The sequence below is a fragment of the Rhododendron vialii genome, chromosome 12a (assembly GCF_030253575.1).
Source record: "Rhododendron vialii isolate Sample 1 chromosome 12a, ASM3025357v1".
In the NCBI taxonomy this organism is placed as follows: domain Eukaryota; kingdom Viridiplantae; phylum Streptophyta; class Magnoliopsida; order Ericales; family Ericaceae; genus Rhododendron; species Rhododendron vialii.
In genome coordinates this window covers 7,567,794-7,580,536 of record NC_080568.1, presented here as the reverse complement: position 1 = coordinate 7,580,536, position 12,743 = coordinate 7,567,794, and the positions used below count along the sequence as shown (strand labels likewise).

Sequence of the window (12,743 nt, the reverse complement as noted above, 5' to 3'; positions counted from 1 at the left end):
CTTGAAAACCTATTAATTTGGCTCAATACGATACAGCTGAAGGCCAATACAGCTTAATTCTGATCAAGACTACACTAAAATATATCAGAAAAAAAAAGAAGTATAATTTTTGGTTTATCTTTATAGTATTTTACCCTCTTCATATATATAAGAGATCTTTTTTTTTTTTTTTCTTGAATTGACTTCATAAGAGATCTCAAAAAGATAAATTATTGTTGAAAGTTCAATAGGGAGTTTAGTATCGTGCTTATTTTTCGGCCATGAATACCATCAAAACTTAGGCTTTCTAACAAACTGGAGGATGATTTTCTTCCAAATTATTTGATGTTGTCTATTGCTAGGAAGTTGTCATCATGTTGATGGCGCATGATCCATGTCTTGTTTAGAATTGATTCTTTTATCACATTGAACGATTTTCCATGATTGAATGGATGGACCCATTCGAGAACAGTTCATGAATGATGACAAAATTATGAAAGATTGACGTTCCTTATTTCTATTCAACAACGTATGTACAGTTCCTTGATTTTGGTTAAGGGATTGTTGAACTTGAATCTTTGCCTTAAAAAAGTGCAAAAAAATGAATTGATCTTGGTCCGATCTGATCCATTATCAGAGATCCATTCTAAACCCGATGGATCATTTAATTTCTTTTTTCAGTATATGAAATAGAGGATTTTTTTTTTGAACCGCAGAAATAGAAAATTTCACTAAGTCAATTCTTAGGAAATTTCGAATCAAACCATTTGTCCTTATGCGCGTGCATTTTGCCCTGACTTCCAGAGTCTGAAAATATCCCAAGTTGAGGGTACCTACAAACTAAGATTCAATTCAATGTGGTCACCCAGTCGAGTGGATCACAAAATTGTACATATCTCATGACTTTGTCATGTTTCATGTCATGCCTACCTAAGTTGATTTGCAGAACCAATCAAAAATTTGTTAACATTACTAGGATATGATATGTTAGAGAAATTGGTCAGACCACCATACATACAACGCGCGAAGATTAATCGAGTAAAGAACACAAATAGAAAAAAAAAACAAAAACAAATTACATGATTCATCCAGATTATATTACATGATAGATAGAGATAGTGGTAACCCCAACTATAGACCTTTTGATTGATCCAGGCACTTGGGTTCCTACCTTTCAAGCAGCTCTCACAATATTTTTTTTTTTATATCTCAAATAGTGTTCGGGCCAGTTTTCGCTCATCTCGAAAAATTATGGACAACCAATCTCATCGCCTACTTGCAGGGGTCTTAATTAAAGTCTCAAAGCAAAATTCTGTATGGATTGATCTCAAAAGAGTTGATAGCATTTAAGAGATTTCGAACTTAAGAGCGTAAGAGGGAGTAAAATTCTAAATCCCAAGCCTTAGACTATTAAGACAAAGTTGACGTCATTTTCTTTTACCCCGGCCCTTCTTAGTCTATTAATAACCCAACGGATTTCTCTAAAGAGAGTTCTCTTAAACGGTAAAACAGGATTGTTTACAACATTGGTTTCCATCATCATTTGTCGATCGTCGCGTACCCCTTCTTAAGATTCGGGGTCGATGCCTCTCTAAGCCCCATCCCCCGGTGCAGTCGTACCGGGACTAATCAACGAAATGTACGCAATACAAGCCGAAATCACATTATTGTAATTTTTGTTTGACAATAATTCTGAAATCCTATCTCGTAATCTTAACGGGGTACTTGGGACAGTTTTCTAGCACCTTTGGGTTCAAATATTCAAAGTATCAAGGAAAGTCATATATACAACATACATATTAATTTCAAGAATATTTTCCGAATCTATGGGATTAAGTGACCAATTACCATTACGTTCCTCCGCCCTGTACCTAAGAATTTGTGAGAACAATTCTCAGTACTAGTAAGGAAGAATTTTACCTAAATATGACCTTAAGCGACAACGAAACCCAAATTTCCTCGTCAATGGTACCTTTTTGTTTGGAAATCGGATTTCGTCGTCAAACCGAGTATCCGGCCAGATTCCGGATTCATATTACTTAGAACACTTTGAAAATTTTATTGTAATCAAATGTCTAACAATAATTTTTTTTTTTTCTAGTTCATTAATTTTACTGTGCTTTAGGTTGGATTCTTCCAAACCCTCGTTCCTTACCCCCAGGGCACGTGCTAGCTAGGTTTTTTCTTTGTATTCCAGTTTTGCTTTTGATGAACAACCCAAGCAATGGGTCGATCGAATGGAAGCATGTCAACAATAAATAAATAAAAAGTAACCACTTTATGCTCGCTAGTTCGAAAATTATATAACTGCGTATAATTTTCTTTTTTTACACAAAACAACCAGGCAACTTGCTTGCAATCCAATAATTTTACAGGAGAACATTCCAAAATATCCACAATAGTTTCTTTATAACAGCGCATTCGGACTAACTTACGTCCATCTCGATAAATCTTAGGGTACCATAAATTCACCGTCCACTGACGGTGGCCCCAATTGGAATAGCAAATATTTCGTATGAACAGACTCCGAAGGAGATTATACTATAGTACCTAAGAGAATTTAATGAACATAAAATTAAACCTTAGAAGTGACCAAGCTCCTATGTTTCCTTGTCATCGCAAACTTGCTAGCTGGGTAGTCCCTTTTTCTCCCATGGTATGTCGAAGGGAGTGGTTGAATTTCACCTCTCAGATTGAGTAGTACCTTATGAAGTGGTTTTTTTCAGATTACACAAAACAAGACATGGAAAGTTGGTAAATTTCTACTGCCAATTAATTAATTAAGTGGGAAAAGATTGAAAGCGTGCTGAATTACTCTTTAATATTTCTTTTTGTAAACCGAAACGGAGGATTAAATTAATTAACACCAACTCCTTAACTAATCGCCACATATAATTACGAATTAGGTTAGACCGAAACAGGACAACCTCATTCTTAACTCTATCGAAGAGGATGCCGCCGCATAAATTAATGCTGTCATTCTAGAAGAGCAAATGATGATCACTTTACATAGCATTATACTAATGTACGTAACCCGGATGGTTGGCCTGAGACTTAATAGTTTTTCTCCCTCCTAAGGGTTCATGTTCGATTCTCCTTGCTAATGACTCTTGGGGCCACCTGATCACTCTCACTCACAATCGTGTGAAAATGCTATGGGAGGGGCTGTAAAAATTAGTTCGAAGTGCGCACAAGTTATCCAAGATCGTCCATTTCAAAAATAAAATTTTTAGTTTTTTGATATAACTATCAATATCTTATCAATTTTTTTTTTGGCTTTAATATACTAATCTGTGCGCCTTAAAAGATAAAATGTTGATACTACTACTATGAATGCACGATGGGGCACATGATGGAGGTGGAGTTAAACTCACTGTTTTTACTACTGGCGTAAAATATTTAAGTTCAATTTACACTCTCAACCAATCCTATATGCAATTAGATAGGGTCAGCTCTACATTTTGGGGACCCAAGTCGAAGTTAAGAAATTGGATTCCTTTATGTTTTTTACAAGAGAAATGATAAAAAGACAAGTCGTCGAATGAATTCAAGATCTCGAGTTTAGTCGATGTGTAGGTAAAATGACCCATTAAAACACACGGTTATAATCCAAATAGATTGTCATTATCATATAGTACTAGTAACATTCAATAGGTGGTCCCAATTAAGCTGCATATAACCAGTGATGGTGGGCCTGACTGGCACAAGCAATTTTGTCTTGGATATGCACTTTTCCAAAGCTTGGTTAAATACTATAGTACTAGTACTACTCTAATTAATAACACTGATTGTCTTGTTCTCAATAAATTAAAAGAATCTTGTCTTTTTATATGTACTAATGTGCTGATGGTACAATTATATATGGTTTCCAAAGGTACAATAGCAGCTGTTTGTGAAATTAAATACTACCACTCTAATATTGATCAATTGCGATGATTTTAACCTCTTAACTTCTCTTTTACTCTCCATTAAATTTGATTGTGAACGGAGTTGAATAAGTCGTACAGTACTTGTTCTACTCGACGAGTTTAACGAAGTGAACATTACTGATCATTGGAGCGAGACCAGAACGGACCAAGCTCGTGGGGACAGCGCGATGCTGCCATTTTTAGGGGCAGCACCAACCCCAGGTGTTTGTAAGATAAAGCACAAATCATATCAAACATAACAAAGGTGCAAAGGGATAAATACATAAAATTTGAAGATCTAGCTAAAGTCTACTAACCACACTACTTTCACCTTTCAAATTACATAAAAATTAAAGATAACAAAGTATAGTTTTAAAGTCAACTTTTATAAGTTTTGCGGAAGATGTTTTACCTCCCCTTTAGATTGAACAATTTTATAAGAAAAAAAAAAGAGTTAGGATTTTTCGTGAAATCACTCATTTGAATTAAATATTTTGGAGATAGAAGGAGAAAAAAAAAGTACAAAATCATATTTTTTGATGGGCTCTTGCCAAATCTCACCAAATCTCACCAAAAATGGTGAGATAATTAGGTGAGAATTAAACCATCTAACGGGCTATTAAGAAAATACAAAGCCAAGATGATACTGGACGAAGAAAGCTATGGGCCTAGTACTGCCCGGTGCCCACCATCAACCAGTCCATCAGCCCAACTCTCTCTCTCTCTCTCTCTCTCTCTCTCTCTATAAATAGGATTAGCCAAGGCACACAGCCCAAGCACACCAGGAAATAGTACTAATGGAGGTAGAGAAAAGCAAGAAGAATAAGCAGTCAGGCTACTTTTCATGGTTAGCTTGCTGCACCAAAAGCCCCCCCATCTCTTCTTCAACTTCATCTCCACCTTCTCCAGAAGTTGAATTTCCAGAGAAGGATAGCATGGTTCTTTTGCCAATTTCAAAGATCACCAAAAGAAAGCCCGCTGGATGGAAGGCCATGCCTTACGTCCTAGGTCTCTCTCTCTCTCTCTCTCTCTCTCTCTCTCTCTCTCTCTCTCTCTCTCATATCACGTGTTTACGAGAACGGCTTCTCACTAGTCTGGCTATGAACCGGAGAGATTTATGACAGGAAATTTAATTTGCAAAAAAGTTCCCTCTCCGGTTCATTTCCAAACCGGGGAAAGTCCTTTCTCATCCACATCAATGGACACAATTAATATGTATCTATGAACATGAATCCAGCTAGGTAGCCTTCCACATGGAGAATGAGAAACCATGTTGACTAGGGCCAGTAAAAAGACTAAAAGCTACTTGAGTTTGACTCTTTAAGAGTTCGTTCAAGAACTGTTTGTTACCCAAACAGCCGAGTTTGAACAATTACTCTCACTTCGTTCAGCATATTAGTAAGAGTATTAAAGCTGCTCAAGTTTTTGAATATATTTTTGAAAGTCGTTCAATAATTTACTGTACAGCTCGTTCGGCTAGTTTATAACCGTACTGTCGATCCCAAATTTAGAGAAAAAGCCAAATAGTACAATAGAAAGTATGGACACACAACTTGTATATATATACATACACACATATATATACAGACACTTCACGCAGGATGTGCTGTGGATGCATCCATGAATGTGTTCAAATAAATTCCAATCAAATGAAATTCACGTGGTGCCATTTTGTTGTTTTAGAAGCTGACAAAATTAAGGGAGGTGGGGAACAAGAGAGAATAAGTTATTCACGGCTCCGCACAATTTCAGCCGTTCGTTTCGACTATTAATGAACGCGCGCGATTGAGCGCCGTAAACTTTATTTACGGGTTGTTCCGTAAAGAAGTTTTTCTTGGGGAATAATTATTTTTGCTTATATTTGCAGGAAATGAAACATTTGAGAGGTTAGCAACGTTTGGGTTGATGGGGAACTTCATGATTTTCTTGTTAACAAAGTTCAACATGGAGCAGGCATCCGCTGCGAACGTCCTCAACATATGGTTTGGTGTGACTAATTTTGCACCCTTGATTGGCGCATTCATCTCTGATGCCTACGTTGGCAGGTTTTGGACCATTGGTGTTGCCTCCTTCGCTTCTCTTGTGGTACGTACCGAATCAATTAACTTCTCTATCGGATTATCAACTTACATAATTAATACTATTAATAGTATTGTTGGCTTACATATCTTTTCTTTTTGCTTTTTGGTTGGCATGACTTTCTCAATCCTAATTTTTTTTATACTTTTTTGATTTTCTTGTCTAGACGAATACTCAATTTAGTCAATTCCAACACTCTTTATATAAAATAAGAAAAAATTCTCCAAACACCGAAAATACTTACTACCTTTTAAAGAATTTAGGCTCTTGTTTTGATGTAAATGTTTTTCATGTAGAATGATGTTGCAAAAAAGAATATTTTTTCACGTTATTTTCCGGTGTTTGGTTAACCATTGAAAAATACGTTTCCCGGCAAAAGTTTAAAATTAGTTTAGGTATGAAGGCATCCAAAATTGCAACACAAAGGTACAATCAAAAGGCAAAGGTACCGGAAGTTTAGTAGAAGGAACGAGGGAAACACATGATAGTCACTGGGCACGAGTTGGCAAGCCAATGACACAGCCGGAAAAGATTGAAGTGGTTTGAAACAACTTGTCGATTTTTTGAATTGAAATCATTTTCAACCATATCATGAAAAACATTTTACCGTGGAAAATGTTTTACAACTTTTTGTCCAACCAAACAAGAAAATATAAGCAAAATACTTTACGTCCAAACAACCGGAGCCTTAGTATAAACCTAGCTTCTCGAAGTAATTGCCGGCCAACCTAGTTTTAACGTAAGACTCTATGCTTTACTAGTGTTTCGTTACTTGTATTTTGTACCCATCAATTAGCCAATTACAGGCCATCACGGTTTAATTAATTATAAACGTCACTTTACCTAGTTTCTGCAGTTAACCAAATATCTGTCAATTATATTTAGGTATTAATATAAGAATTTTCTAGAGTTGATTATTGACTGATACATGCCTTATTTTGACTTTTGATTGATCATAGGGAATGGGAACCCTAACCCTAATTGCTTGGAAACCTGAACTGCATCCTCCTCCATGCACCCAACAGCAACTCCCTGGATGCCAGGGACCCACCACACCCCAACTCTGTGTTTTGTTTCTGGCCCTTGGATTCCTATCCATAGCCACAGGTGGCATCAGGCCATGCAGTCTCCCGTTTGGTGTAGACCAATTTGATGCAACCACCGATGAGGGCAGGAAAGGGATCAACAGCTTCTTCAACTGGTACATGCATTTTAGGAATATTTATATAAATTTGGTGCAGACCAATTTAGGTGTGTATGATATGCATCACTTCAATTGCTTAGAATTTAAAAAATGTAAAAGCTACGGCCACCGACCAATTGAGGTGTATTCTCCAACTCTCTGTCGGATCCCTTTCTATTTTTTTCCATTTTTTAATAAAATTTAATTTTGCCGATCAAAAAAAAAAGTGTCATTTTTTTTTTTGCTAAAAAATGGTTATTTCTCAAAATACTTGGGTAAAAATAAAAAAGTTCTACTTTTTCGATTTATCTCATCGAGACGAATCAATAACCCACAAAAATTTAGTGCAAAACTAACAAATGTGAAAAAAATTCTGGAGATTTAAGTTAAGTTCAAAAGAACCCAGCCTCATCAAGAACTTGAAATTAATGGGAAAACCACACTATTCTGATATACATCAGTTTGATTTTGAGTTAAGTTCAACAGCTTCTTCAACTGGTACATGCATTTTAGGAAATATTTATATAAATTTGGTGCAGACCAATTTAGGTGTGTATGGTATGCATCACTTCAATTGCTTAGAATTTATAAAACGTAAAAGCTACGGCTACCGACCAATTGAGGTGTATTGTCCAACTCTCTGTTGGATTCCCTTCCCCTTTCTCCCGTTTTTTAATAAAATTTAATTTTGCAAATCAAGAAAAAAAAAAGTGACATTTTTTTTTGCTAAAAAATGATTATTTCTCAAAATACTTGGGTAAAAGTAAAAAAATTATACTTTTCCGATTTCTCTTATCGAGATGAATCAATAACCCACAAAAATTTAGTGCAATACTAACAAATGAAAAAAAATTTCAAATAAAGACAACATGGAGATTTAAGTTAAGTTCAAAAGAACGCAGCCTCTACAGACTGAAGGGTTCTAGTTAGCAAAGTTCACATATCATGGATCCACAAATAATTAAAAAAAAACTCGATTAATCCAGTTAAATATCCAATCTGGAGAGGATCTTTGTAGTCGATCGAAGTACAGACATAGAAATTGATACTAAATTACTAATTAATCTTTATGTTCTTTGTTCCAACAGGTACTACACCACATTTACGGTGGTCTTGATCTTGGCCCTAACTGTGGTGGTTTACATACAAGACAGTGTCAGTTGGGTGTTAGGATTCGGGATACCCGCAGCGTTTATGTTAGGCTCCATTTTGCTCTTCTTTTTCGGGACGAGGCTCTATGTGTACGTAAAACCGGAGGGGAGTGTGTTTTCCGGCATCGCTCAAGCGGTTGTTTCCGCCTACAAGAAGCGCAAGGTTAAGTTTCCGGCTGTGGTGGAGGGAGAGGTTCCCGCGGCTTTCGGGGTTCTTTATGACCCGCCGTTGAAAGGGACCATAGTGACAAAGCTCCCTCTCACAAATCAATACAGGTAATACAACATTGTACTCGACCCACGGTAATACAACACTTCAATAATTTTTGAACGGCAAAAAAAAAAATTATTAACCAGAAGTTAAAAAGATAGGAAGTACAAGTACAACACTTCTACTTATGCAGAGACACAGGACGAGTGGTCCTGACTCATTCACTCCTCGATCCGTCCTTGGTTGTCTTATTCAACTTGAAATAGATGTTTTTGTTTTTTTTCAAATGAATTAATTCCCCCTACAAGTTTTAGTCAATTGTGGCAACAGGCCAGTCAATTCTCTCAACCATGGACGCATCAATTATCGTTGACCCTCTGTCGTTTAGGTAATGGTTCATTGTTACAAATTTTAGTAAATTTTTTTTTCCAAATGACGTACTCCTACTATTATCGTGTTGTAATTAATATATTATTTCGTAATAACGCTTTTTAAACAAGTAGTAATAAATAATGATAGTATAAGGTGGGTGTGGGACCTGTCCGAACGGATCAAAGAGGCATCTGTCACTTCAATACGGGACTCGTCCCGAGCTCAAAAACACGATTCTAACTGTTCATAATGTAGAACTCAATGGGTAGGACATCTTTAAAAAAAAAAATGTTATACTGATCGGACGTCATCAAGTTATTGACCGGAAAACGTTATTCTTAATACTAATATGGAAGGTAAATGTAAAATTTTGAACTGCAGAACATTATCCTTAATACTCCCTCCGTCCCCATCACATCAATTATGATTTTAAATTCTTGACTAAACGAAAAAATAACATTCTTAATTAATTACATCATTTAAGATTTTAATAAATTTCTTGACTAAACGAACTAGTTAATTACAGGTGCTTAAACAAAGCCGCAATAGCCCTAGACGGAGAGGTTAATCCAGACGGTTCTCGGGTCAACCCGTGGACCCTGTGCAGTATCCAGCAGATTGAAGAAGTAAAATGCCTGATAAAAGTAATGCCAGTCTGGGCTTCTGGTATCGTCTGCTTCACTGCCATCGTCCAACAGGGAACCTTCACGGTCTCACAAGCCCTAAAAATGGATCGCCACCTCGGACCCAAGTTCGAGATCCCACCCGGGACCGTCATCGTGATATCCATGATCACGCTCGGGTTGTGGGTCCCGCTCTACGACTGGGTGCTCGTCCCCGCCTTCCGACGAATCACTGGACATGAAGGTAATTAATTAAGTATTTATTTACGATTGGGGTCGTGATTTATAAATTTCTTTTTATCTTTAATTATTTGGATTTATCATGCATGCGTAACCCTGTAAACAATAATGCTACAATATGCCCAGATAAAAGAATACTGAATTATTTTTGAGTTATTTATTTATTTATTTAAAACAAATACAACTACCTAACTAGCCATTATTTGTTCTAATTATTTTAATTTTTGTATAATGTTGTTTTCATTATGTCCATTTCATCATATTAAATCGGTCCGATGTTAAAAGAACTTAAACATTTTTACTGATTTTGTTTTTCTCTTCTTTTTCTTAAACTTTCTCCTAACAGGTGGAATCACACTCCTCCAGAGAATTGGGACTGGAATAGTTTTCTCAGTCCTCTCAATGGCTGTGGCCGGAGTAGTCGAGAAGAAGAGAAGGGATTCAGCCCTATCGCACGGTGGTGGGCCCATCTCAGTCATGTGGCTGGCCCCACAACTCATCCTACTGGGATTTTGTGAGGCATTCAACATCATAGGCCAGATTGAGTTTTACTACAAGGAATTCCCTGAAAACATGAGCAGTGTTGCCAATGCCCTATTCTTCTGCACCTTTTCCTTAGCTAGTTATCTGAGCAGCTTCATAGTGACCATCGTGCATCGTGTCACCGGAGGGGGCGGCCGCCCGAACTGGCTGACGAACGATATCAATGCTGGTAGAGTCGATTACTTTTACTACGTCATCGCTGGGATGGGGGTCGTGAACTTCGTTTACTTCTTGATCGTGGCGAGGAAGTACAATTACAAAGTTCGTGCTCATTTTGGGGAAGAGAAATCCCAATTTGATGATGAGCTTGACGCCGTGAAACAATGAATTCGAATTTGCTGAGTTTTTGGGGACCTTTGCGTTAATGACTTAAGTCGGAGAAATGTCAGCAAATCCTCGACGAATTGAAGGGAAACAAAGTAATTCAATATTTTCTATGCGAAAAAGAGAAAAGAAAGGTCATTTTATAGTTCTTATATATACATATGTATTAAGCTATATACTACTAAAATGGCAGACATATTAAAATTTCATCTCATCAGGAGAAATTGTAATGGGGATAGTGACATACCTGTACAAGTCTTTGTAATAGAGAACATTTGGTGTAGTAAGAATAAGATCATCTCTCTTGCCATTTATTGGCATTTTACTTGTTTGGTTGCGGCTGCACATTTGGTGCTTTTTTGCTTGATGTAGACTTTGTATTCTGTTTTTATGTTATTTTTCTTGTATTTTCGGACTAATAGTGTCCTCTGTACTTGTTTTTTTCTATTATGAATCCAACACGTTTCTCTTCCCTTAAAAACTTGTTTGGCTCTATTCTAATGAATGCGTGTATTGACAAGTTCTTGAGAGCAATAATTGAAATGGGAAATTAGCAATAAGTTAGTACTACTCATCCTCTTCAACATCTTAACCTATCCATCATCTCACTAAGCTTTTACTGTGGGAAGTCAGTGGACTCCTTGCCGTGTTTAATTTTATATGTGGTGTGTTTTGTTTGGACTTTTAGAGGTTGGGTTTGAGTGGGTTTCCCTATGGTTGTCCTATGTGTAATTACTTCCATCCGATCTTTCCTTGAATTCTTTATGGGGGTAATTAAAGGTGGAAAATATCTCGGGATTAGCACCAAAACCAACATCACCTCAGTATTAGATCTGATTCCTCATGTGACGTAAAATGACATCTACAATTGTTTTTCTCTAACATGTATATTGGAAGACTAGTTATATTTATCATCCATGCAGGAGTTTTGATTGAATATTAGTAAAGACATCGTTGAAAAACATTTGACGAAAGATGGATAAACAATTAGAGTTGAACTTTCCATTGCTATTGTGACGATTATGATTTGTCCAGATTGATACTGATCAACCAAATTGATTTTTTTTCAAGAACGAGAAACACATTGAGTCCTAACATAAACATTGGCTAAGATAAACAATCAATTTTGTTGGGTTTTGGCTCTTCTTCTCACCTTCCACCATCCATCCACCTCCGTTATTGTGAGCTCCCAACTACCACATAGTTGTTTCTATCTATGAAGAAAGCGAGTAGACTCCATTGAGGCTTAAAAATAGCCATGTAATCTTAGCACTTGAGAGTTGGGAAAATCAGAGTGTGGTGAGACTGTGAGGGTGAGAGAGAACCAGAGGAAGTCGAGCTTAGAGGGGTGCACCTCCGGAGTGTTCTTGTAGTATTTTTGCGTTAGATTTAATAATAGTTATTTTTCTCTCAATTCGTGTGTGAGTGTGCTTAGTTTTGATCCTCGGCGCACAACACATTAATCGGCTATTAAAGAGATTAGTAAGTTTAGGTTTATAAAGAAGATGAGATTGGATTAGGGTTATAAAGTTTTGGTCACATATTATGTTGGCAGTAGCAGTAGCAGTTCCTGTTTTTGTTTTGTCTTAGCTATTGGAAAGTCCAGGGTTTTAGTTTCAGCAGTTCATTTAGGTCGTGTTACTCATGAAAAGACATTTGATTTTGTTTGTTTTTCGCAATCGGGCTGCGATGAAGCGTCGGAAACAGTCTTTCAAACGGACCATTTTTGAGCTGTCCTTAGCAGCTACTGGGTATCATTTGTAACAAGAAACGAACAAGAGTATCTTTCAATACAAAGGCTTCGTCAGGATTTGGCTTCCAGATCAGTCGAGGTGCGTTTAAACTAACCCGGACACATAGAGTTAACAAAATCTTTCAACATAAAGGCCAAGGGATGTAAGGTGTCGATTCAGACCTTCTCTTCAACAAGCCAAACCCTGTTACAAATATATTTATGGACATTTAAACCGATTTCATTTATTTATCCTGGTGATGAATTGATGAAATTTTCCTTTGCTGATAAAAACGTATTTACAGACATTAACTACGCCTCTTTCAAGATTGCCGACAAACAGTTGACATCTTCCGACAAATTGAATCCTTTCGATCTCCTAAGTGACACGTACCATT

General features: G+C 36.8%; 1 protein-coding gene across 1 annotated transcript; it reads left to right on the top strand.

The window, feature by feature from the left end:
* The first annotated feature begins 4,644 nt into the window (after positions 1–4,644).
* LOC131310397 (protein NRT1/ PTR FAMILY 2.13-like) lies at positions 4,645–10,938 on the top strand. The gene is made up of 6 exons (XM_058337386.1): positions 4,645–4,895; positions 5,755–5,972; positions 6,926–7,167; positions 8,238–8,576; positions 9,410–9,750; positions 10,093–10,938. The coding sequence occupies exons 1-6, from the start codon at positions 4,685–4,687 to the stop codon at positions 10,614–10,616; spliced, it is 1,875 nt and encodes a 624-aa protein (XP_058193369.1). The 5' UTR covers positions 4,645–4,684; the 3' UTR covers positions 10,617–10,938.
* The last annotated feature ends 1,805 nt before the right edge of the window (positions 10,939–12,743 follow it).

Coding starts and splice junctions, on each gene's coding strand:
- LOC131310397 (XM_058337386.1), top strand. CDS start 4,685: ATGGAGGTAGAGAAAAGCAAGAAGAATAAGCAGTCAGGCTACTTTTCA. Junction 7,168..8,237: donor ATCAACAGCTTCTTCAACTG/GTACATGCATTT, acceptor TTGTTCCAACAG/GTACTACACCACATTTACGG. Junction 8,577..9,409: donor CCTCTCACAAATCAATACAG/GTAATACAACAT, acceptor AGTTAATTACAG/GTGCTTAAACAAAGCCGCAA.